Source organism: Diabrotica virgifera, chromosome 6 (assembly GCF_917563875.1).
Source record: "Diabrotica virgifera virgifera chromosome 6, PGI_DIABVI_V3a".
Taxonomy (NCBI): domain Eukaryota; kingdom Metazoa; phylum Arthropoda; class Insecta; order Coleoptera; family Chrysomelidae; genus Diabrotica; species Diabrotica virgifera.
The window spans coordinates 198,144,863-198,172,285 of record NC_065448.1 but is presented as its reverse complement, the minus strand read 5'-3'; the positions used below and the strand labels follow the sequence as shown (position 1 = coordinate 198,172,285).

The 27,423-nt window shown below is 33.8% G+C and overlaps 2 protein-coding genes across 3 annotated transcripts in view; both read right to left on the bottom strand.

Annotated features, from left to right (window-relative positions):
• LOC126887114 (GATOR complex protein WDR59) overlaps positions 1-27,423 on the bottom strand; it is a 321,890-nt gene that overhangs the window by 114,498 nt on the left and 179,969 nt on the right. The gene's annotated exons all lie outside the window — the stretch shown is intronic.
• LOC126886272 (52 kDa repressor of the inhibitor of the protein kinase-like) lies at positions 16,657-17,745 on the bottom strand. The gene has a single exon (XM_050653142.1). It carries the CDS (start codon positions 17,743-17,745, stop codon positions 16,657-16,659), a length of 1,089 nt encoding a protein of 362 aa, XP_050509099.1.

Below are 27,423 nucleotides of genomic sequence, written 5' to 3'. Positions count from 1 at the left end.
CACTTCATATTTGTTTATATTCTTTACTATAAGTATCTGTTCTAAGGTAAGGTCGCCAATTAAGGCCACCTTAAGGTTTAAATATCTGTAATATTTTATTCAGGAACAATATGGGAGAAAACTCTTGTATACGTATTGCCTAACATTTTAGCTATCGAATTTCAGGATAAAATACTTACTAAATAAATATAAAATTTTAACATTGACTAAATCTGGAATATTTGGCCTTATTAGGAACTGGTAGATTAATAAGGCCAGTTTCATCTTTTACGCAAATTGAGGTGGATAATAAATTTTAAACCTAAGAATTAAAGAACAAATGCAAAATTTAGTGAAAGAAACTTTTATTCATATTAAAAACAAAAATTTGTCACACATATCGCACATTTACACACATCTAGGACAATTGGCTTTATTAGGACACTGTCTACTTTTTTTATTTAACATAAAAAAATAATAAAAAGCAATATAGAGAAAAAACAGTTACATTTCCTTAAAAAGTATTAATTTACTATCGCTTTACAAAGATAAAATAATTGGCTTACAATATTTCTCATGATCATTTTTCAGTACGTAACAAATGATAGGAAAAAGGGTAAGTCCGTGATAATACACATTTATGACATTTATTCTAACATGACATTTTAGTTAAATCTGACAGTTGTCACATTTTATTTTCAATTTGGAATAAAAACAAATCAAAAGTGTTTCTTGCATTTATAAAATGGTGTTTTCTTTGATTTGTATAGTCTTATAAATTATACAGATTATATTTGTAATATTATTATCTAATTAAAAAAAATTATTTTTTTATTATGGCGCCATCTATCGACAACTAGAAGAACTAGAATAAATGTTATAATAAAAATGTCACCGACGAAATGTAATCACCGACGTGCCTTTTTTTCTGTCATACAATTTAATGCGTTAGAAAGAAATCGAAAAACTGTGACGCACTGAAAGATGATCATGAGAAATACTGTATATTCATTTAGTACCATTTTAGTAATTTTATAACTTACCTAAAATTTATAAACGAACTTCCGCACCGTAACAAACACGTGTCTAGTCTACTTGGCTATACTACCGACTGAATGGCGTAGACGATTTTGACTGAGAAAGACATTTACGGTGACCTCTAATATATAATATCTATATTTAAGAAAATATTTGCAATTGGCCTAATTAAGACACTGGCCTTATTTGGCGACACTACCTTATTATATTTACTGTTTTTATTATTTACTTTACTATAAAAAGATCCTCTACTATAAAAATATAAATTTCACCTAATTTTATCACCACTTGGAATAATCGAGGTATCTGACAACTTTTTTAGTTGTTATTGTAGACATATACAAAGAAACCTATCGGCTTCATGCCAAGAGTTCGGAGCCGTTTTTTAATAATTATTAACAATGCAGTGCAAAAACGCTGCAAACCTTAAATGATTATAACTTAATTCTTGTTCTCTATTTCTTAAGTTTTTATTTATTTACATTGAATATTAATTTGTTTTGTTGTGTAATCCACGTTTACAATAATTATGTGATCTATTTGATTTAAAATGGATTCAGGATTTTTTTATACTTTGGCAACTATGTCAACTTAGATCTCTGGCGTAGATAATGACGTGCAACGGTAAGTAAATTAGACAGACTGTACATAACTTGAAATATTTAGCAACTAAACCCCATACTGTCTGTGTGCGCATGCGCGCAGTATTATGAAATTTTACTCTCAATATCGCGCCTAAAGAAGTATAACTTCAAAAACTTGAATATCTAGGCCACATATTGAGACGCCATAAGTACCGTCTACTACAATTGATCATCCAGGGAAAATAGACAGTAAGCGAGGACCAGGCAAGAGAAGGCACTCGTGGCTCCAAAATCTGCGGTAGTGGTTCGGGCTCATATCGGTCGAACTATTCAAAAGTGCCGTAAGCAAGATTAGAATTGTCATGTTAATAGACAACGTTCGCAACGGACAGGGCATCTAAGAAGAAGAAGAACCTGATAAAGAACTAATTAGAAAAGATATCGATTCTTGTTCGGCAACAACACTTCGCGTTTTCCTTAGCTAATAATTTTAAGTATAGAAATATAGATAAACGTCAAACACTCATGGAAAGCAGCAGAATAATTTCTTTACTAAACGAGTATATTCGAAAAAATATAATGGAGTATAGAAAAATGAAACGAAACATTGTATATTTGGATGAAACGGGTCTACCCCAAAATCCCGACAGGTTTGATAAGTTCTTTTTTAACATATAATTACATTTATTTCTGATTTTTTTGGTTTTTGGCCATCTGTTTTTTATTTTTTGTTACTAATATAAAAGTATGTAAACAAAAGTATTTACAATTTAATATGAACTAATTTTCTAAATAAAATTTCTAACATGGGTAAGTATATGAATTAAATTATTTTTTTTTGCCAATATACAGGGTGTCCAGAAACTCTACCGACAAACGAAGACAGGAGATTCTTCAGATAAATTTAAGACATTTTAACCCAATTTTTCTAGTCCAAAAATGCTTCCTGAGGGAGCTAGAGCTCTTTGAAGATGGCGTCTTGTAATTAGTTTTTCTTAAATAACTCCAGAACGCTTTTATTTAGAAAAATGAACATTGGTGCGCATATTTATCTTTCAGAGATAAATCGACTACATTTATTGTTAATTTCTAGCACCGTTCATAGGCGTCCGTTTTGGGTAGAGCAACGGTTATTTTATCGCATAACTTTTTGTCTTTAACTTTTAAGCATCTTTAACACTGGATTATTAAATTATGAGGCATGCTAGTACTAAAAAGTACTCTTGCTTTAAGTCGGTAAAACACACCGTTTTCTAGAAAAATCGATTTGAAAATTTTTCGTTTCTTGAATTTCCAAAAAAATTTCAAAAAAAAACATTTAGAAAAACGAAAACTGGTACGTTTATTTATATTCCAGAGACACGAATCGATTTCATTAATTGCGAATTTCTAGTATCGGTCATATGCGTCCGTTTTGGGTAGGTCAAGGGTTATTTTATCGCATAACTTTTTTGTTTTGTTTTTGTTTTTTTATTTCCACGGGACAAGCCCAATAAAGTTACAATTGTTTACAAATTTTGGAACAATTTAGTATACTAAATATAAGTCATATATATATAACACATAAAATATAATAGTTAAAATAGAGTTAACATAAATAATATAAATTACATACAAAACAAATTAAAAACAGACTGGTAAAGGTGGACATAACAAAACAATTAAGAGGCAATATTAATTTGTTGTAAGTTGCGTATAAATTGGTTGGGTGTGGAACTAAAATTAAGCCTCTCGGTATTTTGATTTGCTAGACGTAACATTCTAGTTATAGGTTCATTGAGGCCATAATTACATCGATGAAATGGTACATGAAAAGTGGTTTCTACTGCATTTCGAGTACTGTATGAAGGAACTTTAAAACCAACCTTAGACAATAAATAATGACTATTTGCTGTACCATTTAACAAACTATATAGAATTTTCAAATCATGGTGATAACGACGTTCTTCCAGTGTATTGATATTTATAAATGCTCTAATTTCGTCATAACTGTAAAACCTGTTACTCCCAGTAATAGCTCTAATTTTAAATCCTAAAAACCTAAGGAATTTGTTTTGGACCTTTTCAATTTTTTCTGCGTAAACATTATAGTAAGGTGACCAAATACTACAACAGTATTCCAAGTAAGGTCTAACAAGAGAACAGTATAACAATTTTAGGGTATTGGGACTTTTAAAATCATAGCAGTTTCGTTTCATGAAGCCAAGCATCTGTAAAGCCTTTGAAATAATAGAATCAATATGATCTGCGAATTTTAGCGATTTGTCAAACAGTGTTCCAAGATCTCTTATTGTATTAACACAATCTAGTGGTGTGTTATCAAGTTTATATTCAAACGGAATACACGTTCTACCTTGATAAAAACTAATTTTATGACACTTTTTGATATTTAGCTCCATTTCATTTTCTTTACACCAATTCTGTATTTTATTTAATTGAAATTGCAGATTTTCGCAATCGTCAGGACTAGATATTTTCGAAAAGATTTTTAAATCATCCGCAAACAAAAGCTTATCACAGTTTATATCTGCAATATCATTTATAAATATAATAAATAATAGCGGACCCAGATGTGAACCCTGAGGGACCCCAGAACTGACAACTACATCCTGAGATAGACAATCCTGGATCCTTACTGCTTGGCGCCTTCCTATTAGGTAGCTTTCCAGCCATTCAAGCAGTTTCCCATCTACTCCAGCAGCTTCCAATTTAGACAATAGGATGTTATGATTTACCCTGTCAAATGCCTTGGAGAAGTCTGTATAAACAGAATCAATTTGATACCCACCCTCCAAAGCACTTGACAACGCATTCAAATAGCAAAGAAGATTTAATTCCGATGATTTGTGTTTCTGAAAACCATATTGCTCATCTACTGGAAACAATTTGAAACATACCGAGAGGCAGTCGGACACTAAGCTTTCAAATAACTTAGGAATGGTACTTAATATAGAAATCGGTCTATAATTTGTAATGTCAGATCTACTACCAGCTTTATGTATTGGCGTTAAAAAACTTAATTTCCATGAATCAGGAAAGTAACCAGTATACAAAGAAGAATTAAAAATTTTCCACAATGGTCTGGCCAAAATAAAACTGCATTTCTTCAAAACTATAGGAGGTATTTTGTCAGGACCAGCACCTCTGTTCACATCTAACGCCATCATCCTTTCATATACTTGAGATATTGTAATATTACATGAATTAATCGTTATATTGGTGGTGGGAGGTAAAACACGTTTACTGATTACTTTCTCAGAATAAACTGATGAGAAATATAATGCAAAAGCATTTGCAATATCACTTGGAGTTGTATAAGTGATATTGTTCAAAGACATTTCATTTGGTAAACCTGTCCTCGTTCGTTTTGAATTTATGAATGACCAAAACGATTTAATGTTACTATGAATGGAATTCTCAGTTTTTTCTATAAAGTTATTATGACAAGTTTTTGTTAGAGCTTTACATTTACTTCTAAGGCTCGAGAATGCATTATAATCATTTAGAGAGGAACTAACTTTAAATTTTAAATGTGATAACTTCTTTTCAATTACTAGTTTCTTACTTAATTGTACTTAATTTTTAAGAATTTTTGTCTTTAGATTATTAAAGTGTGAGGTATTCTAGTACTAAAAGTTACTCCTGCTATAAGTTGGTAAAATACACCGTTTTTTTTTAATTTTTAATTTTTTTTTCAAATTTAAAAAACGAAAAATGTTCAAATCGATTTTTCTAGAAAACCGTGTGTCCTACCGACTTAAATCAAGAGTACCTTTTAGTACTATAATATCTCATAATATAATAATCCAGTATCAAAAATGCTTATAAGTTCAAAACAAAAAAGTTATGCGATAAAATAACCGTTGCCCTACCCAAAACGGACGCCTATGACCAGTACTAGAAATTCACAATAGATGAAATCGATTTATCTCTGGAAGATAAATATGTGTACCAATTTTTGTTTCTCTAAATAGAAGCGTTCTGGAGGTATTTAAGAAAAACTAATTACAAGACGCCATCTTCAAAGAGCTCTAGCTCCCTTAGGAAGCATTTTCGGACTAGATGAATTGGGTTTAAATGTCTTAAAATTATATGAGGAATCTCCTGTCTTCGTTTGTCGGTAGAGTTTCTGGACACCCTGTATAGTCCAATAATATATTGTGTATAGGTAATCAAATCCTGAATTCAAGTTAACTTTTATATAATACATATTATCATGTCACTTACAACCTTCCATTTCAGTGTAGAGCTTTTATACAGGGTGATTGATTAGTAGGGTAAAGCTCAATAGCTCCGCTATAGTAATAGATAGCAATAAAAATTAATAACAAAAATTTTAGCCACCTTTGAGCTTCATTACAAAATTAGTTAGAATGTTACAGGGTGTTCGATAACACAGTGGCAGACCAAACTTATGTTTTTTTAAATGGAACACCCTATATTTTATTTTAAATTAGAAATCCTGTTAACTTCTCCATCACAAAAATATAAAGGTTTGTTATGTTATACAGGGTATTTACAAAGTTATAACCAATTTTATATGAAAATCGTAACCAAGTTCAACTCCCTGTATAAATAAAAATAAGCAAAACAACAATGGTTTATTAATGCCATATTTTTTAACGTATTGTCAAAATTTTCAAGAATGGTCGATATTGCTAATTTTCTTTATATCAAATACAGGGTGAGTCAAAACGCAAGTACATTATTTTCTCAGTAATTTTAAATGGAACACACTGTATTTTATATCACTATTGAAAAGTACCATTACCGTACTTTAATTTTTAGATAACATTCCCTATGTCTAAATTTATTAGTTTAAGAGATATTTTCATTTTTCCATGGACCAGTAGCGTGGCCACCCAAATCACCAGAATTTAATAAACTGGACTGATTTTTTGGGGTTACGTTAATAATGAAGTTTATAAAATACCTCCAACAACAAGGGATGAGATGAAAAATAGAATACAAATAGACCAGTGCAGATAGCTCTAAAATGGACCAAAAAAATAAAAAATTAATAGCAGGATGAGACCAATTCCAAATGAAAGTACACATATTAGATAACATGTGGAACATTTTTCACCAAATCTGGATGAGGGGAACATGGGTTGGGGGAGCGTTTTTAGGGGTGAAAACGGTTAATTACGATTTGCGGCAAAACGGCACATCCTATCGAAAAAAGTTAAATCGCAAAGTTGTAGGTAATAAAAAGATCTACAACTTTTGTAAATAAATATTTTTCACATAACCTCAAAATATCCGAGAAAATTGGAAAATTCGATGTTTTTGATTTTATTTTTTTTTCTCACTGAAAAAAAAAATTTTTTTTAACAAATATGGTGGAAACTTACCTCTTTCTGTCCCAAACACGCTGTAATTTTTCTGTATAAAAATATTTTTTTAAACTCTTGTTTTTTATGTTTAAGGGAAATGTAAGCCTTTTTTCAATTGAAAAATCTCCCGAAATTTTTTTAGCTTTTTTAAAGAAGTTGGCATTTTTTTTGTTTATTGAAACCTCTATTTTCTGGTGGTGTAAAAAATATATACGTTACTGTGGAAAATTTTGTCACAAAAGGCAAAAATTGGAAATTTATTTTCAACGTCTCACCATTTTCAGATTCTCAGACGTAATATAAGTTGCATAGCGAGCAGGAACCAACGAACCTCTGTTAAAAATTTACTACAGTGATGCCGTTGTCTGTGATTTTTAATTTTGTGAATAAATTATAGTTAAAAAAAAATAAAAAACACGCTTTTAAAGCACTAAAAATTTAAAAATAAAATATTACTAGCTTTAATTTTAAAAGTTATTTTTAAATTTTTAGTGCTTTAAAAGCGTGTTTTTTATTTTTTTTTAAACTATACTTTTTTTTAAAGTCGCCTACTTACCTATAAGCTACATTTTTTTAAAACTTTTTTCTCATGAACCAAATTAAAAGTCGCAACAACTTTTTTAACGAAAAAGTTTATTTAATACAAAAGAAAGTAATTATTATAATTTTAATGGCCAATTTTTCATCAATTAATTAAGTTTTTGCTTCTTTGATGGCATTTCTTCATCACATTTGGTAATGCCATAGCCACCTTTACTTAACAAGCCATGAAGTTGAAACTTGGCAACATCTATTGGTAGACCGATTAATTCTGACAGTTCCAGGAGCGTCATTTGAAATTTTGTTTGGGGGGGGCAAGCACTATATATATTATACGTTATATATGATGTTATGATGAATATTGATGTATTTTTTGTAAATTTCAGTCATTTTTTTGGGCCAGGGGGGGGCAAATGCCCCCCCCTGGACGCCCAAATGACGCCCCTGGACAGTTCTCATTTGTTTTTAAATAATTTTCACTTTATTTACAGAGAAACTGAAATATTTTACAATATTTCGTGCTCCAAATTATAAAGAACATTAAAAGGTATATTATTAAGATGATTTTAGTTCAATATAATATATTTTTATATAAACTTGCGTGCATATAGAAATCCGTCCACTTAAAAATTTTGTCATTTTTAATGTCTCATATTTCCTAAACCTGTTGGCAGATTTAAGTGATTTTTATAATATGTTATAGCCTAATTCTTTAACAATACCGCTGTAATAATATTGTTGCTAAATAGTTAAATTTTTATGGTGTACCGGGCATTTAAAAAATAGACTCCGGTTTTCTTAATATTCTGTTTTTTTTTATTAATTCGCTTATGTTTAACAACTAGATTTGTTCTTTATCAATTCAGGGTGTTTCTAAATAAGTGCGATATACTTTAAGGGGAAAGGAACAAAATGAAAAATTTTGACGCCTGTATTTTAAAGGTAATCATTTTTTTCGAATTCTGAGAAAACTAATAAGTATTTTTGAAAAATTTAAACGCAGAATAAAGGATTACTTTATTACCGAGGGCCAAAAATCCCTTAGAATGAATGAAAAGTTTTTTTTAATGACATATTTGAAACTAAAAATCACACTAAATTTTCTTAGTTTTTCACCCCTGTAACTTATTAAAATAAACATAGGAGTTTTCAGGGACTTTGGGTCTTTGGTGCTAACGTAATCTTTCACTCTGCGTTTAAATTTTTGAAAAATACTTATTAGTTTTCTTAGGATTCGAAAAAAATTAATCCCGTTTATATTCTTGTTATTGGTTTTTTTTTGTATAATAAACGTTACTTACAAGGAATTACTTTTAATATTATTTTGTACAAACTTCCAATTAATAATATTTTCTTGTTCGACTCAAAAAATACTATAAATTTTACCAGAATTTGTACTTTAAAATCGTAGTTTCGAAAGCGGTAGTCCGAAAGTCAGACTACGGACGTCATCAATTGCGACGTTGCCTTTTTCTCTTCATGGCTTGTAAAGTAAAGGTGGCTATGGTAATGCTTACAGATTCTGCAGTTTCCTCTATGCAGCTTTCCGCAGCTATGCAACTTACATTACGTCTGAGAATCTGAAAATGGTGAGGGGTTGAAAATAAATTTCCGATTTTTGCCTTTTGTGACAAAATGTTCCACTGTAACGTATATATTTTTTTACACCATTAGAAAATAGAGGTTTCAATAAACAAAAAAATGCCAACTTCTTTAAAAAAGCTAAAAAAATTTCGGGAGATTTTTCAATTGAAAAAATGCTTACATTTTCCCTTAAACATAAAAAACAAGAGTTTTAAAAAATATTTTTATACAAAAAAATTACAACGTGTTTGGGACATAAAGAGGTAAGTTTCCACCATATTTGGTAAAAAAAAATGGTTTTTCAGTGAGAAAAAAAAATAAAATCAAAAACATCGAATTTTCCAATTTTCTCGGATATTTTGAGGTTATGTGAAAAATGCTTATTTACAAAAGTTATAGATCTTTCTATAGCCTACAACTTTGCGATTTAACTTTTTTCGATAGGATGTGCCGTTTTGCCGCAAATCGTAATTAACCGTTTTCACCCCTAAAAGCGCTCCCCCAACCTATGTTCCCCTCATCCAGATTTGGTGAAAAATGTTCCACATGTTATCTAATATGTGTACTTTCATTTGGAATTAGTCTCATCCTGCTATTAATTTTTTATTGTTTTTGCACTGGTCTAAAATTGTATTTCGATGTGTTAATTTACAAATGCTCCGTAGAGCAAGTAGCTCATTCAATGATCGTTTTTAGGCGAACATGAATGTGTTACGAGATAATTTTGAACACCTTATGTAATTAAATATTAAAAATATTTTATTAAAAGTAGCTTCTAATTTTTTCAAACATGTTTTTTTGCAAAATGTATTACTGATAAATTATGTTTCGTTCTTTATTTGTTACATTGTTACATTTACATACAAAAGTAGTGTTTAATTGTCTTCACAAAATATTGTATTTTGTGTTTGTGTGTTTTTTTGTAAAATTTATACTAATTTTCTTTGTTTATTTGTTGCATTTACATAAAAAGATAGTTTTTAATTGTTTCAAAAATGTTGCATGTAGTGGTTGTGTTTTTGTTTGTAAAATGTATTACTAATAAATTATTTTTATTTCTTTATTTGCTACAGTGTTACATTGATTACCGGATTGATAATCGGTAATCTTCAATTGTCAATTCAGTATTCAGTCATGGCTTACTTAAAATTTAGATAAATTGAAACACCTAAAATAATTTGCTCTGAAAAATGAAAATATCTCGAAAACTAATAAATTTGGGCATAGGGAATGTTATATAAAAATTAAAGTACGTTAATGTTACTTTTCATTAATGATATAAATTACAGGGTGTTCCATTTAACATTACTGAGAAAATAATGTACTTGCGTTTTGACTCACCCTGTATTTGATATAAAGAAAATTAGCAATATCAATAATTCTTAAAAATTTTGACAATAAATAAAGAAATATGGCATTAATAAACCATTGCTGTTTTGCTTATTTTTATTTATACAGGGAGTTGAACTTGTTACGATTTTCATACAAAATTGGTTATAACTTTGTAAATACCCTATATAACATTACAAACCTTTATATTTTTGTGAAAAAGAAGTTAACAGAATTTCGAATATAAAATAAAATATAGGGTGTTCCATTTAAAAAAACATAAGTTAGGTCTGCCACTGTGTTATCGAACATCCTGTAACATTATAACTAATTTTGTAATATGAAGCTCAAAGGTGGCTAAAATTTTTATTATTAACTTTTATTGCTATCTATTACTATAGCGGAGCTATTGATCTTTACCCTACTAATCAATCACCCTGTATTATAAAATGAAGTGTTTAATGATTTTTTTCTTTTAAAATACATAATAATTAGTTCCCGTACCTACTTATTAGTATCTAAGTAATTAATTTTTCAATTTCAATACATACTGTATAATATGATTTGGTATTGCATTTGAAAAGGAAACAATAAATATTCAAAATGTAGGGGTCGGGATTTTTGCTTATGCGAGGATTGTTGCATATCGGGATTTTGGCCTGTCGGGATTTTGGGCGCCACCGGGAGAAAACATGGAACGATACGTACGACACCGTAAAAGAAGGCTGGATAAACAATAATTAAAATGTTCAGTCGCATTACCATCCAATAAAGGTACAATTATTATTATTTTACACTTCTTCTTCTTCTTTTGGCATCATAACCCTGGATGAGTCTTTGCCTGTCTCGCTATGTCCTTCCGTTCAGATTTCTCTTATGCCCTTCTCCTCCATTGTCTTATATTCATGGTTTTCAGATCGTCTTCTACGTCATCCAACCATCTCGTTCTAGACCTTCCTTCTTTTCGCCTTCCTACGGGCTTCCATTGTAATATTTTCTTAGTCATTTTTGTATCTTCTTGTCGCTGAGCATGTCCCAGCTATGACAGTCTTTGACCTTTCACAAATCTTACAATATCATACCCTTTATTCAGTTCATTAACCACGTCGATTCTTCTGATTTCTGATTCTTCATGTGCCGTCTTCCTCTTGCAGCGGGCCATAAGTATATTTTTCTCAGTATCTTTCTCGATTATTTTAAGTGCGGTGGAGAAAACGGATGGATCAACGACGCAGTATTGATATCTGAAAAAAAATTAAAGATGCGTCAATCGACTATACCACGATGAAATAAACAGTCGTTGTGCGAAGATGCAGGTGTTGTTGTCCTTACACTTCGTCCTGGTGCCTTTGTTTCGCGCACCAGTCATAGGTCGCTGGTTTTTCCCTTGGGAAATTGAATTTTCTTTCTTTAGGGAAATGGTTTCACTTTTTCTATACTTATACGAAGGACCACCCAAAGGCTTTGGGACAAATGAAATATACGAAAAGAACGTTTTCAGTAAGTCTATTTACTAAAGAACAATTACAATAACGAAATTTTGGACGCCGATAGCTTGCTTGCGATAGCTCAATAAATGCACTATGAGCACAAAAACATAAAAATAATTGACACTAGTTACTCAACACTTATTAAGAGTCCGGTTTGCGCGGAACCGAGAGCGTTGAGCTCACTCCAACTGTACGACTGTCCTGTCTGGCTCTTTCAACTGTACTGTCCTGTCCGAACACAGGAACACCCCCCATCCCCATTTCATCGCAACGGTCTTCCTTGGCCTTCAGATTTTCCTTTTTGGTTAAAATTTACGTCAGCCCTCTTTCTTGTGAATCGGGCCGCTTGGGAATTTTGGATAACAAAAACTGATATATAAGAATTTCTAAATACTGTCATTGTTATAAATCTTAAGAATGCATTAGAATTATATTTGGAAAGTTAGTTTGCAAGCAAGTAACGGCATCCGTAGAGATTATTGAATTTTAGGAAACAATTATATAAGTCTATATATTATAACTAATAAACCGTGTGATAAGAATTTAAACTAATATTAAACATTGTTATTTAGCAACAGTCGTCTTTTTGAGTCTTGGTTTGAGAAAACTTGTCTCGCAAAATTGACCAAAAACAGTGTAATTGTCATGGACAACGCTTCATACCATTCCAGATGAATTTAAAAAATATACCGAGTTCTACTTTCTTAGCTTGAGAGTGGTAGCTTAGATTCTGTCGGAGACATCTGTGAAGAGAATGAAGGATTTTTAGATGTGCTTATTACGATAAAAAAAAACGAAAATTGGAGTAGGTACATTTGACATAAATATGCGAATATGAGAAGTAATGAGAAACTTGGAGTACTTAGAGTAACGAGAGATATAGTTTGGAGAAGGATGTTACGAATTCCGCGGACAGAGCACAGGACAAATAACTCAATTTTAAATGAGTTTTAGATAAGCAAACGGCTCTCCAGCAAAGTAATTCTCTAACAATTAAAATACTTTAAACATTTTATGAGAGCATACACAAATATGGAAAGACTTATCCAAAGAAAGGTAGTAGGCAGCAGATCACGAGTAAGATCCCCAACAAGATGAATCGGCAAAATTACAGGAATATGCAAAAGACCTATGCATGAGTTTAAAGAAATGACCAGAGACAGAGATCCTTGGAGACGGGCACATAACGATGACCACTCCACTCCTTCCAGGAGGTCAGGACTGAAGAGAGAGTCAATATTTGGAAGATATATAATAAAGCCGCCCGGGAACCCGACCGATGTAGGACTACCTACCTATATTAATTCCACACGGAATAATAAACAATACCGTTTAATTTTTTTCTCTACGCTACAGAAAATTCTGAGTGTCTTATTATTTCTTTAGTCACAATTGCATCAAAACGGAGTCGAAATCACAATTGCACGGAGTCGAATGAAAATTAACGATGTAAGGGTTTATAGAGGAGCAACATGCGGCAGTGACCATCATCTTCTAAAAGCGGAAGTACTGTTCCCCGGAATGAAATCTCAAAAAAATCTAAATCCACGAGAACAAGGAGGAAACAAATTGGAACCAAAAAAGAAATATAACCTAGAAAGCTTACAACAAACAAGCATAAGAACGTTATACGAAAAGCGACTGGACGAGAAACTGAAAGGACAATATACATTTATAAATACGGAACATCTTCATACACATATAACACAATGTATACACGAAGCTGCATATGAGGCATTGGGGGAGTACAAAGACAACATAAGAAATAAACCATACTGGTGGGACTTAGAAATAGCCACCGAAATAGACGATAAGAGAGAAAAGTACCGGAAATATATGAGTACACAGAAAGCTTCCGATAAGGTTTTATACAAAGAAGCACAAGCAAGAGTGCGGAAAAAAATCACACAGAAGAAAAACGAAACGTGGACAAAAAAATGCAATCAACTTAACGCCTATATAGGGGGAACAAGAAACACAGAGAGCTGGAAATTCCTTAAAACGTTGAGAACAGATACCAAAAGGGATATAATAACATCGATTACTCTGGAAAAGTGGGATGGCTATTTCAAGCAGTTACTAGTAGAAAATAGAGAAGATTTTATTAAAAACGAAGATCACGAAAGTTTCAATGTAATTGTCAGTGGCTCACCGATTCGGTTAAGACTGGAAGAAGTACGAAATGCATGCAAATCCCTAAAAAATAGAAAAGCGTCAGGGCCTGGCGACATAGCACCAGAACTGCTCAAATACGGTAGCAACACCCTGTATGAATACCTAAGAGATCTATTTAATAGATGTATGAATGGCGAAGTCATACCAAAAGAATGGCAATTGTCTGTAATTTCTACAATACACAAGAAAGGCAGTAAAAATATATGCGATAATTACCGGGGAATATCTGTCACAAGCACCATCAGCAGAGTTTACGGAAAAATTATCAAAAATAAAATAGAAGAAGAATACAAGGACTTAGAGGCCGAAGAGCAAGCCGGTTTCCGCGCTGGCAGATCCACCACTGACCACCTATATTGTGTAACACAGTTAATAGACAAACAAATAGCCTACAATCAAGAACTGCATTTAGTGTACATAGACTTAAAAAAAGCATACGATACTGTACCACAAAGTAAACTTTGGGAAGCCCTCGAAAAAACTAACATCAGTCTGAACCTCATTAAAGCTGTAAAAAATCTATACCAACATAATATAGCAAAAGTTAAGCTAGGCAAGGAAATCTCGTCAGGATTTGAAGTGAATAAGGGTCTTAAACAGGGCTGCTGTCTATCGCCGACACTATTTAAAATATATTTAGAGCAAGTTTTGAAATCCTGGAAAAGGAAATGTAAGAATATGGGTATACCGCTAAATGGTGATAACATGCTATTGCTATACACTCTATGTTTTGCGGATGATCAGATTCTTATGGCCCAGGATTATCACGATATTGAATATATGACCCGAAAAATCATAGAAGAGTACCGGAACTGGGGTTTAGAAGTGAATACCAAGAAAACGGAATATATGTGCGTTGGAGGTATACAGCAGGATCTAGCGTTGGAAAATGAAATAACTATTAATCACTGTCAGGAATATAAATACTTGGGTCTTAAAATTACAGAAGATGGAACGTTGGACAAGAATATCCAAGAAAGGTGCACACAAGGAAGGAAAGCTATCGCATTATTGAACAAAATCCTATGGGACCAAAGTATCTCCAAAGAAAATAAACGTAACATCTATAACAGCATTGTTAAGAGCATTATAACATACAGCAGCGAAGTTTGGCCACTTAAAGAAAAATCCGAAAATATGCTCAGAACAACTGAAATGGACTTCTGGAGAAGATCTGCTGGTATATCAAGAATACAAAAAATCAGAAATACAAGAATATTGGAGATAATGGATATAAAGCATACAATAATGGACGATATAAAAACAAAGCAACTAAGATGGTTTGGCCACGTACAACGTATGGAAGAAGACAGACTACCCAAGCAAGTGCTACGATGGGCACCAAAAGGACGGCGGAAAAGAGGAAGACCTAGGAAAAGCTGGATAGAAGGAATCCATAGGGAAATCAGGGAAAGAGGCTTGAACGAAGACATGTGCTACGATCGAGAGCAATGGCGATTGGGAATCGGAAGACGTCTCGTAGAACGTTATGAACCAATTATATATATATATATATATATATATATATATATATATATATATATATATGCATCAAAAAGAAAAATATTACTTGGTATTAAATGTTTTTCCAATTTACTTACCTAATTTATAACGACGTCGCGGTTTTCTGGTACTTGATTGTGCCTTTAATCAATTACTAAAAGTGAAGTGCATTGTAAGTGATAATCCGATTTTATAAGTGATGATTCTTATCGACAAGTTGAGCATTTTTATTTCCGCTTTAAATTTTTCCGATAATTAAAACCGATAATTAAAATGGGTCGTGCATCAAATGTTTTAATTTACTTTCTGCCACCAGCTAGTTACGCCGCTGATTCTCAAGTAATATAATCATTAGCTCAACCAAACCGTAGACCATAGGAAGTTCTGAGCGCGAGTTCATAATTAAAGTGTACTCAATATAAGTGTACTAAAACCGGTCAACAAATTGAGTTTGCTTCAGTTCAGAATACGTTCAGGGCATGCAGCGCGAATAGGCCAAAATGGATTTTCTCCATCGGATTTAAATATACGATTCATATGTGTATGTTCGACCTTTCGTTTATTTCGGTTTTGAAACGGTATTAAATGGCGGCACCTACATTGGATCCGTAAATCACCCGATATCGGGCGATTGATAGGAGAAGCTACAGCAGAGAAGCACTTAGACGTCGGTCTATATCGGGTCGGATCGGAGAAAAACGGATCCAATGTAGGTGCCACCATTTAATACTATGGGTTTATTTTTTAATCCGACGTCGGATCGGATCGGATCGGAAAAATACGGATCCAATGTAGGTACCGCCTTAGAAAACAAATATACGGTCAAACATGCATTTGGGAAATGTACCGATAACCGATAGAAAGGGTTGATTGATGATAAGTACCTACAACCTACAATTACCTGGGAACAGTGGCGGATATAGGAAAATATTTTGGGGGGGGGCCAATAACCGGGGAATCCGGGGGGGGGGGGGTATGGAATAAGCAGAGGGGGGTTCGGGTATACTCCCACGAAAAAAAATTTAAAGAATTGGTATATTTTTATTTTAATTTAATATTTTAAGTTTGCAACTTTATTACAACTTTTATATTTTAAGTTTACAACACAAAATCAAGGTTTCTTGGTACACTCGCAAACTTGTCAAGAACTTCTTCATTGCTTATTGCAAAGTCTCTGTGGATTGAAAGCAACGCTAGCCCATTAAGCCTATTTTCCGAAGTGCTATTTCTCAAGTATGTTTTTAGCCTTCTTAAACTTGAGAACGATCTTTCCACGGTTGCCACAGAAACAGGCAGAACTGCTAGCAGTTTTAATAGAACATAAATGTTTGGGAAGAAATCTTGGTCACATTTTTCAAGAGAGCTTACGGCTGACTTGGAAAGATTTTCATACTTCTCTTGGCTCCACCTTTCTTTCCACAGCATGAACTCGCTTTCCACAACCTCTTTATGGGACAAATCCTCTTCATAGGAATTGAAAGCAGGTTCCAATGCACAGAAATCAGTTTTGATACAAAATTCTGGAAGGATGTTTTGTAAGGATGCAACTGTTTCCTTGTGAAACTCAAAGCGTTCCTTCAGCGAATTGCAAAAATCGTCTAGGTAAGGTAAATAAACAGCTCGGCGATAGTACTCTTCTTGGGTACTGTATGGAACGTTGTTGCGGGCTGTTTGAAGGCGGCAAATTCTAGGAACCTCCTCTTTAATCTTAAGTTTGTCAGCCCGCTCCTGTATTTGACTATACAGGACTTTAAAGTTGTTATCGGCATTTTCCCTTTCTTGTGAAAGCAGATCTAAGACATTCGAAACATTTTTCACAGCCTGTGTGAGATCTAAGTTCTTTTTTTGAAGATTCTCAGATAAGTTATGTGTTTTAGACAGCATATGGCTCAAAACAAAAGTATTTACAAGAAATTGAAATTGAGTGATAGAACTACCTAGAGCGTGTGCCTTAGGCGCTGAGTCACTTGATTCTTCTTCAATTTTCAGAAGGGAAAGACTGACGGGTTCCAATAGTTCCTTAAATAAAAGCACCGAGTCATGCCTCTCCACCCATCTTGTTTCACATAAAGAAATAAGTTTCTTTTTCTTTTGTTCAGGACAACATTCAGTAATGGTTAATTTTAATACTTCAGTTCTTTTGGCTGACTTATGGAAGAATGCGCAGACTTCTTTAATAACGCCCATGCAATTTTTTATAGAAGGTATGTTACTTGCATCTGATAAACATAAGTTTAGGGTATGTGAAGAACAGTGTGTGTACAACGCTAGAGGCAGTTTCTGTTTGATGCACGCTTGCACCCCTCTGAAGGGCCCTCTCATCGTGGAAGCACCATCGTACCCTTGGCCTCTCAATTTGTTCAGGTCAAGCCCTAAGCTTGACAAGGTATCCAAAACTGTGTTAGCTAATGCTGCCCCAGTAACGTCATACACTGGAACAAAAGTCAGGAAATCTTCTCTGATTTTATATGATGAGTCGTCGACATACCGTACACAAAGAGAAAACTGTTCAACTTGACTAATGTCAGTTGTTTCGTCTGCCAAAACAGAGTAAAAAATAGATTTTCTGACATTTGTGACAATCTGACTTTGAATCAAATGACCAAACGTGCTAATCAGTTCATTTTGAATAAAAGAACTTGTGTACATACTCTTACAACCACTGCTCAATAATTGAAGTTTTAGATCATTGTCTCCACTGTTAGCCCTGTATCTGAGCAAAGATCGGAAATTTCCATCATTTTTTTCTGGCTCTTCTAAGCCTATTCGTCCACTGTCACGGTGGCCTCTTAGTGCTATTTGTTGCCTCCCGCAAAATCTTATACTTTCTATTATAGGAATAAGCTTTTTCCTGTTTTCTTTAATATCTATTATTCTTTGAGCATTTAGTTGATTGATAACACTCTCCGATTTTTTAGTTACAACAGATTTTGTATTTTGAGCTACCAAAATTGATCGTTTGTGATATGTACATTTTTCGTGTTTACCAAATACTTCTTTTGCCTTTTTCAAATTAGTGAAAGCCTTATTTACCAATGCCCCTGACATTTGGTGGTCTCCTTTTCCTACAGTTTCGGAGTGAGAAAATATTACGCAGTATTTACAAAATGACCCAGATTTTTCCTCGGAATATGCTAACCACTTAAATTCTTCTAGCCATTTCATTTGAAAAGATCTAGCATGGTTTGAACTAGAAATAGTAGGAAATTTATATCCAATCGGAGGTTTCCAAACATTTTCTAACAGTGAATTTTTTTCTTCATTTGTTAAGCTTTGAGTAGAGTTGATTTGACAATAGTGTCCAATATCATATTTGTTTGCTCTTACTTGTAATAAGCCTAACTGGTTACGGTCCTCTGCTACTGGAAATGGATCGGTGCTCGTAGTAGCAACAACAGAAGACGCAGCATCATTGCTAACGGCACAGTTAACTTCACTAGGTTCACTTACGTTTAGCCTTGTTCACTTACGTTTAGCCTTTTCGTAAAAAAGGTTTCAATTGAAGCTTGTCTCTTCATAACGAAATGAGCTGAACTATATAACAACGGATAACAACAAACGAATAACAAATAAAGCAAACTCAACACCACTTAATTGCAGTTTGTAACTGACGCTTCTCTGAAAACAATCAACACAGCATGCGCCGAGAACGTTCCGCACAGCGTTGCCATATCGCTAAAATTAAAGCGGTAGTAAGTAAAATGTACTGGCTCCGTTAAGAACGACTCTGAGCAAAGTTGCCGTTTAGGGAGATTCCAAAAAAGGAAGGGGAGAATAATGCACGGACGTAAGTGAGGGGTTACCATAATTAGCACCTACTTCCGAGTCCGAGCTTTTTCCCCTTTTTCTTGTTTAATGTCTTAACAATTTTTCTATTACATATTTTTCAAAAATTTTGGAATTCATTTGACAATGATAATCTCCACTATAAAATAGTAGTGTAGGCTCTATAAACCAGTTATGCTCCTTGGATAAATCCTTCCGAACAGCCAGCATGCACAACAAACAGTATATATCAATCTCCATAAAATCAATCAATCTCCATCCACTTCAATATTTTGTGTTAACTTGTATTTTTTAACTTCATCAACCATTTTTCGTTTATTTATTTTTATTTCGGGAGGGGCCCGGGCCCCCTCGGCCCCCCCTTATATTCGCCCTTGCCTGGGAACTTGGATTTCAGAAAGTAATGACCAAACAACAGAAATAAGTGCCGGGATAGAAAAAGCAAGAAATCCGTGTGTAAAAAACAATTCTCTGAAATACCTAAATAGGTACCTACCTTAGATTAGAATTGAGAACAAAAGTTCTGAGTGATGCTACGTGTTTTCGATACTGCAATATTATGTAGGACTTGAAAGCTGGGCATTAAAGCAAGAACAAATAAGCTACAGTCATTTGAAATGTGGTGTCACAGAAGAATGCTTAGAATAGCATGGAGACCGAAGAAAATGAACACGGAAATATTGTACGAATGGACAACGAATACGAAATAATAAACACAATAAATATAAGATACTTACAATATCTGCTAAATTATGAAATAATAAGTTATGAAATGCTAAAACTGATAATACAGGGAAAGATAAGAGGAGGAAAGGGTATCGGAAGAAGGAGATTGTCATGGTTGAGCAATTTAAGGGACTGGTTTAAATTAATTTCCATACAACTTTTCAGAGCAGCAGTAGATTGAGTAAAGATGGTGATGATGATATCATTGATATCCAACCTCCAATTGGGAGACGCCTCTTAAAGAAGAAGAAAAACTACCCATATTTGTCATTTCAATATCATCCACTCGGGAAAACCGACCGATATAGGACTAGCTAACTCTACACGGGATAATAGACAATTCCGTTTAATTTTTTTTTCTCTACGCTACTGGTAATACTGAATGTCTTATTATTTCTTTAGTCACCATTGTAATTGTATCAAAAAGAAAAATATTTTTTGGATTAAATATTTTTCCCTTGCACCAAATTTGTCTGACGTCGTTTATAATACAGGGTGTAACAAAAATACAGATCATAAATTAAATCACATATTCTGGAACCAAAAATAGTTCGAATAAACCTAACTTACCTTAGTACAAATATACACATAAAAAAAGTTACAGCCCTTTGAAGTTACAAAATGAAAATCGATTTTTTCGAATATATCGAAAACTATTTAGTCCAGAAGAAAGCCACTGCGCATCCGCTAGGAAAAATATTCCGATTCGGATTTTTTGCACAATCTTACTCAAAAAGGATCCCTTTTAACAAATTTGCATGTTGCCAGGACCAAAATTGGGTCAATAAATTTTTAAACGTTTTTTTTTTGTTTTTTTCCTAAAATTATTTTTTTTGTATGGAACAAACTTTTTTTAGGTTTTTTGGATCATTCCAAACAGAAAAGGTCTTTAGTGACATTTCTCTAAAGTTGATATTTTTTGACATATAAGCGATTAAAAATTGAAAAATTGCGAAATCGGCCATTTTTAACCCTCAAAAACTGTGTGAAAAACTTAAAATTTGAATGTTGCCAAGGTAGACAGATATTCTTTAAACATCGATTGATGAAATCACGAAGAGTTTTTTGCAATACAATATTCAAAACTCCTTTGTTTTTTAATTGCTAATCAAGCGTGCGCGACACTAATTTCCACTGACAGTATGGTGCAAATGAAAGGAATAAATTTTCCAATTAGTACAGAATATCTACTAAGTTGTCATAAAATGGAAATATTTAAATTACTCATAAACTACTTGAAACAAACAAATATAGTCATTTGAGTCAGATAGGTGGGAATATAACAAAACTAATAAATTGAGGTAAAAATAAAATAAAAATCTGTGGCTAACGGACCCGCATCCAAGCCATTTTTTCACTCACACACACAAACACACACACACACACACACACACACACACACACACACACACACACACACACACACACACACACACACACACACACACACACACACACACACACACACACACACACACACACACACACACACACACACACACACACACACACACACACACACACACACACACACACACACACACACACACACACACACACACACACACACACACACACACACACACACACACACACACACACACACACACACACACACACACACACACACACACACACACACACACACACACACACACACACACACACACACACACACACACACACACACACACACACACACACACACACACACACACACACACACACACACACACACACACACACACACACACACACACACACACACACACACACACACACACACACACACACACACACACACACACACACACACACACACACACACACACACACACACACACACACACACACACACACACACACACACACACACACACACACACACACACACACACACACACACACACACACACACACACACACACACACACACACACACACACACACACACACACACACACACACACACACACACACACACACACACACACACACACACACACACACACACACACACACACACACACACACACACACACACACACACACACACACACACACACACACACACACACACACACACACACACACACACACACACACACACACACACACACACACACACACACACACACACACACACACACACACACACACACACACACACACACACACACACACACACACACACACACACACACACACACACACACACACACACACACACACACACACACACACACACACACACACACACACACACACACACACACACACACACACACACACACACACACACACACACACACACACACACACACACACACACACACACACACACACACACACACACACACACACACACACACACACACACACACACACACACACACACACACACACACACACACACACACACACACACACACACACACACACACACACACACACACACACACACACACACACACACACACACACACACACACACACACACACACACACACACACACACACACACACACACACACACACACACACACACACACACACACACACACACACACACACACGCACACACCCACACACACACACACACACACACACACACACACCACACACACAAAGGAATAAATTCGTTATTTCGTAAACCGGCGACTTTAAGGAAAAATCCCGAAACCGGTCGATTTTTATTTTTAAGTTATGATATTGTGGCATATATGGTATACTAGTGACGTCATCCATCTGGGCGTAATGACGTAATCGATGATTTTTTTTAAATGAGAATGGGGGTCGTGTGCTAGCTCATTTGAAAGGTTCTTCAATTCTCTCTTCAGTAATATAAACATTTATATAATTATTTATACAGGGTGTCCTTCTACTTCTTTTTTTGTCAAATAATTTAATTTAATAAAAATTTTTTGGACACCCTGTATAAATAATTATGTAAATGTTTACATTACTGAATAGAGAATTGAAGAACCTTTCAAATGAGCTGCCACACGACCCCTTTTCTCATTTAAAAAATCGATTACGTCATCACGCCCAGACGGATGACGTCACTAGTATACCATATATGCCACAATATCATAACTTAAAAATAAGACTCGAACTGTTTCGGGTTTTTTCCTTAAAGTCGCCGGTTTACGAAATAACGAATTTATTCCTTTCATTTGCACCATACTGTATACAATACACATGCAATGGTGGAAAATAGTGTCGCGCCCGCGTGATTAGAAATTAAAAAACAAAGGAGTCTTGAATACTGTATTGCAAAAAACTCTTCGGGATTTCATCAATCGATGTTTAAAGAATACCTTCCTACCTTGGCAACATTCAAATTTTAAGCTTTTCACATAGTTTTTGAAGGTTAAAAATGGCCGATTTCGCAATTTTTCAACTTTCAGTCGCTTATATGTAAAAAACTATCAACTTTAGAGAAAAGTCACTAAAGACCTTTTCTGTTTGAAATGATCCAAAAAACCTAAAAAAACTTTGTTCCATGCAAAAAAAAATTTAAGAAAAAAAAACAAAAAAAAACGTTTAAAAAATTTTTGACCCACTTTTGGTCCTGGCAACATGCAAATTTGTTAAAAGGGGTCCTTTTTGAGTAAGATTGTGCAAAAAATCCGAATCGGAATATTTTTACTAGCGGATGCGCAGTGGCTTTCTGGACTAATTGCAGATTTTTTATCGAAAATGGACATGTGGCATTCTTATGGCAGGAACATCTTAAAGAAAAATTAAAGTGAAATTTGTGCACCCCATAAAAATTTTATGGGGGTTTTGTTCCCTTAAACCCCCCAAACTTTTGTGTACGTCTCAATTAAATTATTAATGTGGTACCAATAGTTAAATTCAATATTCTTAAAACTTTTTTGACTCTTAGTATTTTTTCGATAAGGCAGTTTTCATCGAGTTGAGCCTTATTTTTTAGTATGTTTACATAAACATTTAATGGGGGTTTTGATCTTTTAAGCCCCCCAAATGTTTGTGTACGTTACAATTAAAATATTACTGCGGTACTATAGTATTTTTACTACAAAAACGTTATTACGTAGGTCACAATTTTTGACGTAAGAGAACTGTCAAAACATTAGAATGTGACTTTTCATTATTGTCATGTTTATAAAAATATGTCAATAATGAAAAGTCACATTCTAATGTTTTGACAGTTCTCTTACGTCAAAAATTTTGACCTACGTAATAACGTTTTTGTAGTAAAAATACTATATTAGTTAAACACAGTGTTTTTAAAAGTTTTTTTTCTCTTTGTATTTTTTCGAGAAGGCACCTTTTATCGAGATGTGGCTTATTTTTTAATATGGTTCAAAATATACCTAAAAATGTAAATCATAAATAAATTTTCATATTATTACAAATAAAAGTCTCCATAATCGTACTTAACCATATACAAATATGTGGTGGATTTGAAAACTATTCAAAATATCTCGATAAAAACTGACTTTTCGAAAAAGTACTTGAAGGCAAAAAAGTCTTGTTTAACTAATGGTACTACAATAATAATTTAATTGGAACGTACAAAAAAGTTTGGGGGGGTTTTAAGGAATAAAACCCCCATAAAATTTTTATGGGGTGTCCAAATTTCACTATAATTTTTTCTTAAGGTGCTACTGCCATAAGAATGCCACATGTCCATTTTTAATAAAAAATCTTCAATAGTTTTCGATATATTGGAAAAAATCGATTTTTATTTTGTAACTTTAAAGGGCTGTAAATTTTTTTATGTGCACAATTGTACTAAGGTAAGTTAGGTCCAATCGAACTATTTTTGGTCCTAGAATATGTGATTAAATTTATGACCTGTATTTTTGATACACCCTGTATAATACGTAGGTAACTAATTTTTTCTACGAGCGTGCAAAAATGTCTACTTTCGCGCACGCATTTTAGTTTAGAAAATTTCACTTTTCCGCACGCGTGTTACTTTTCCGCACGCGTGTTACTTTTCCGCACGCGGTTTTTACTTTTCCGCACGCGTGTTAATTTAGATATGTTAATATGGCCTTAAAGTAATTATAATACATGCAATAAACTAATATTTAGATATTATTTACTAATTTATTTCAAATATATCTTATTGTGTTCCTGTTTTAATGAAATTAACGCGACAATTCGATGAAATAAAATTATTTTGACATAATATTCGAAAGTCAAATCGGTAGGCAATTACAGTCGTTTTGAATCATCGTCATAGAAACCAAGATCGTCGTCATGCTAACTAATTATATTGAAAGTTTGGTTTTGACAACCTTGTCAAAGAATTAATTTGTGTATGTATTTTCATATTAATTAAATTAATTGATTAAGATTTGGTAATTTTTTAAAGACTCTTAGAAAAAATATTGTTCCTAACTCTTGCAGAAAGTCTCTTTTCCGCACTCGACTGCTTGCCGAACTCCCGCTTCGCGTCGTTCGGCAAACTGCAGTCGCGTGCGGAAAAGAATGACTTTCTGCACTTGTTAGGAAAATAACTATTTTCTTTCTGGTATTACGTGATTGTGCAGTTTTATTCAATTAATAGAAATGCGGTGTATTGTAGCGATGATCTGATTTTATAAATCATGATTCTTATCGACAATATTTTTTACATTGAGCATTTTGTTGAGCATTTTTCATTTCCGCTTTCAATTTTTCTTCAAGACCTGATAAATAAAATGGGTTGTATACACAACCAAACTTATATGGAATCACCATGTATTTTAAAGCAATATTTATTTCTTTTCAAGAAACTTATTATTGTTGCGAAGAATAAAGGTTTTTTAAACAATCAAACACAGCTCTGTAAGTTAAAAATTATGTGTTCTATTATAGTTGTAAATTGATCGAAAATAAATACATAAACTAACTTTTACGTTCAAAAACGAAAATATGCTTTATGTTGAGTTAGCGGACGTACAAAGGGGAAATGTTATTGGTCTTGTGGAGAAGGGAATGTCTCAGAGGAACATATCTTCAGTGTCAATGGTAAGTATAACACAGTGTGTTGCGTCAAAAACGTATGTTAAGTATCAGAAATTAGGAAAGTTTGCAAATGGACAAAGACAAAGTCGCCACAAAGTATCAACGGCTCGCCACTATCGTTTCAATGCACAATCGTCTAGAAGAAACCCAACAATTTCTCATCTACAACTCCGAAAGCAGCTTTTGGAAGCTACAGTTGTAAGCGTTTCAGTGAAAACGATAAAAAAATAGTTCGTGTTTATAGGACTATACAGTAGTAGACAGTCACGGGTTCCCAGTTATCAGGGCAGCACAAGATTGATCGTCTAAAGCAGCGGTTTCCAACTTTTTTTAGCTTGACGCACACTAGGTAACTTGAAAACTGGTTCAGCCAAGGCACACTTGGGTAAATAATCTCTATAATGATAGTGAGCATAATCAAATTTCGTGGGACACCTACAGGGACTTCAGGGCACACCAGTGTGCCTCGTCACACTGGTTGGGAACCACTGGTCTAAAGTATAAACTCTAAATTGGTGTCTTCAACACCAAAACTGGAACATTGGAAATTGAAAAAATTGCTATTTTCAGACGAAAGCACAATTTTTGTATAATCAGATGACCGGCGAATTCGTGTACGTGGAGGGTTAGGAAGACCAGAAAGAACGAAAACTACCAGATCTGTTCACAAATATAAAGTAGGAAGTGTCATGTTCTGGGGAGGCATAATGATCGGTAAAATTTAATTGTATCGGTAATTTAATTTTTATCCAACCAGCTTTAACAGCTCGCAGGCTTTGTTAATTTGGTTCTAGAACCTATAGTTAGGTTCAGGAGAGGAAAAATGGGAGAAAATTTAATTTTTTTGCTATGCATGATAATACACCTTAAGCACCAGCAGATTTTTAAGCAGAATATATCACTATTCTGGAGTGGCCTGCTTGCTCACCCGACCTTAACCCTATAGTCACTGACTTATAAAAAACATAAATCAATAAAAACAATTTAAACATTATTCGTTTTACATTGAAATTTTTCATGGTAGGGGAATGGGGGGCATGACGGGGTCTCGAGGTAAGACGGGGTACCACACACAAACAAGAAACTACAGGTTGGTGAATATCATGCAGTAACTCAATAGGAAGAGTCATTCGACTAACGGTCCCTGCAAGAGAAACTGTGAATGAGAGTGTACGCGTTTTTTGTTTACAAACGGAAAACTGTTTTAGCGACCCGTTGATCTAATTTTGTGCAAGGACAACCATCGTTATTTTAAGGTAATTATGATCACCTCATTAATGTCTTTTTTATCGTTGTTTACTAGTATTGTTATTTTGATAATGGCATATTGTTTGTGTGAATACGTTAAACATTTAATTAGTGAAT